The sequence below is a fragment of the Volvox carteri genome (assembly GCF_000143455.1).
Source record: "Volvox carteri f. nagariensis unplaced genomic scaffold VOLCAscaffold_95, whole genome shotgun sequence".
Taxonomy (NCBI): domain Eukaryota; kingdom Viridiplantae; phylum Chlorophyta; class Chlorophyceae; order Chlamydomonadales; family Volvocaceae; genus Volvox; species Volvox carteri.
Window position 1 is genome coordinate 208,659 of NW_003307638.1, and position 2,503 is coordinate 211,161.

Below are 2,503 nucleotides of genomic sequence, written 5' to 3' on the forward strand. Positions count from 1 at the left end.
CATTGTTCTTCGCAGATACGAGATCGTGATGGACAGCATCGGCAGGAGCACATAATTATATTGTTGGTTAATCGTTTGATAGCCCAGGATAGCCCAACGGAACAAGTTGCGATAACAGAAGGGATGTTGGGGAGGACGATACTCATTTTCGGGTAGTCACAGGCTATATTGTACATAGGCTACATTACATTACCTTCCTGCAGTTGTCATGATTACCCAGACGTCGTCGGTTAGGGTCGATATCGCAGCACCAGCGTTTGCTAGTCGTTGCATACAGTAATGCATTTTAGCTTGTGCCTGCCGCGTAATAATGCGATGAATTGTCAGAAAATATAAATCATGACGCCTAGCCGTATGGATGTACCCGTGCTATGAACGGTACTGGATCGACGCATGGCCTAAAGCAGAAACAGTTGGGGGCTTTCTTATTAGGCGCCAGGAATTGATTCTGCGCAAATAAAAATTTTGGATGCCTTAAATTGATATTTTACCAGTTTGTTTAACTTGTTGCCTTTTACGTTTGCACCGAAATATGGTTGGCAGTTGGTTGTATACTGTACATCGACGTGGTGCTGATTACTAGAATGCTAAGGAAGACGGTGCAACACAAAACTAGAGGACACTGTCCCAGCAGGGGAACACACCTCTTGGTAATAGTCAGAACAACGGCAGTTGAAGAACCAATGCGCCTGTGGGACCCAAGTAGGAGCCCGGCGTCCCCTGCCGTACTGTGGTCCGGCACATGCATGCATGCGCCCTACTTCCACGCACCACGGCAGTTCCTTCGCAATACCTTGCCTATCTCTACACTCATACTTCGCTTCGAGAAGTCGAAGCTTGTTGGTATACAGTATTTGTGCGTATAATTGTATGCGTGTATCAGTTAATTGTGTAATTGCATGCGTGCTTCAACAGACTGTCTAACCGTTTGCATGTATCGGTAAATTGTATAATAGTAGGATGGCGGTTGCCCGATGAAAACCTGCTGCTTAGCTAAGCTGTCAGTTGAAAGCCATCTGTCATTCCTATCCGCCCTAAGCTAGGATCTCCTGTGTGAATGGGAATTTTCCCTTGTCGTCAAGCGGCATCATGCGGCGAGGAACTTTTTCTCTTGACAGCAATGCCACTGTCCAACGCACCTTTGACATGCACAACAAAACCAAAAACGTGCGTACTCGCCTAATCGCCCTATACATATACATCCGGGCAGATGCCTTAGGCAAGTAAAAACAGCAAGTCCATCGCAATCGGTGAGCACGTCAACCGCACGAGGAGAGTACTTTGCAATTGCAGGAAATAGCCAGCGTACACCGCCGCGGCCTTAAGACGCAACCCTCGTTACAACGAGCGCACGTATATCTTATTCTATTGAGCGGCAAAGCAAGACCATATCCAGGGGTCCTCCATCTGGTGCCAGGGGCTCCCGCAGTTTCGTGCCTGTACCAGCCGGAAGAGGCCATCGGCAGCAGTCCACCCAACCCTCCGCAGCAGCAACAACATTCGCAGCTGCTGCCACGAGAACAGCAGCGGCTAAAACCGCCCGCAACGGCCCCCGAGGGGTCGTCTGCAGACCACCGCAGCGAACTCTCCCTCTCCCGTCCGTATGGCCCTCATGCTGATGTCACCTCTGTTCGCGCTGATGTTGCTGCTGCTGGTGTTCTCCCTCCTCTTGAGCCCCACTATGGCGCTCCGCCCCACTGACACCTACAGCAACCCAGGCACCATCACCACCACTGCCACTACCACTACCGCCACCGCGGCTAACACCGCCTCCAGCACCAACAGCGCTGCACTCGCAGCCGTCTCGGAGGGCGCTAATGGTGGTGGTGCTCATGATGGTGCTGCTGCTGATGATGATAATCTGCTTCCGGCTGCTGCTGCTGCTGCTGCTGGTGACAACGTCTCGGGAGGTGCTGACGCTGAAGTTGCTAACGCCGAAGTTGATATTAACAACGGTTGTGGTGTTACCGTCGCTGGTATTGCGGCAGCATACACCGCAGCGGCACAAACAGCGCCCCGTGACTGCGGCTCATTGTTGTCAGATCTGTCACCTGCGGCACGTGATCGCCACCGCGGCATGAGGCTGTTGTCCTGGAGCCGGAATCTGAAGCAGCAGGGCATCACCTTGAAGACGTCGGTCAAGACTGCTCGCGTGGACTACTCCCGGGAGGTGAAGACGAGCGGCTGATGATAAGTGATATGTAGGATGACGAAGCGACGAAGGGAAGGGCGGTGATGGTTGGTGTCTTTGGGTTGTCTGCTGACTATGCACGAGCGTTGAGGATAATGAAGGATGGGTGTACGATTGTACGGCAATCAGCAGACACCTGATACGAAGTTATTACATGTTACAAGTTCCCCACACGAGTGGGGGGTTGTCCGTTATATTCGGGGGCCATAGGTTAAATCGGTTAAATCATAATATTGATTTATTGTAGCGGCATGCTTGGCTGCGATGTTGCTGGAAGTCTATCTTCAGGTGGGGTGGGACGCGATGTGTGGC

At 51.8% G+C, this 2,503-nt stretch overlaps 1 protein-coding gene across 1 annotated transcript; it reads left to right on the forward strand.

The window, feature by feature from the left end:
* Nucleotides 1-1,603: 1,603 nt before the first annotated feature.
* On the forward strand, nucleotides 1,604-2,188 carry VOLCADRAFT_99784 (uncharacterized protein; the record flags this gene model as incomplete). Its single annotated transcript, XM_002958456.1, has 1 exon — nucleotides 1,604-2,188. One exon carries the CDS (start codon nucleotides 1,604-1,606, stop codon nucleotides 2,186-2,188), a length of 585 nt encoding a protein of 194 aa, XP_002958502.1.
* Between the last annotated feature and the right edge of the window lie 315 nt (nucleotides 2,189-2,503).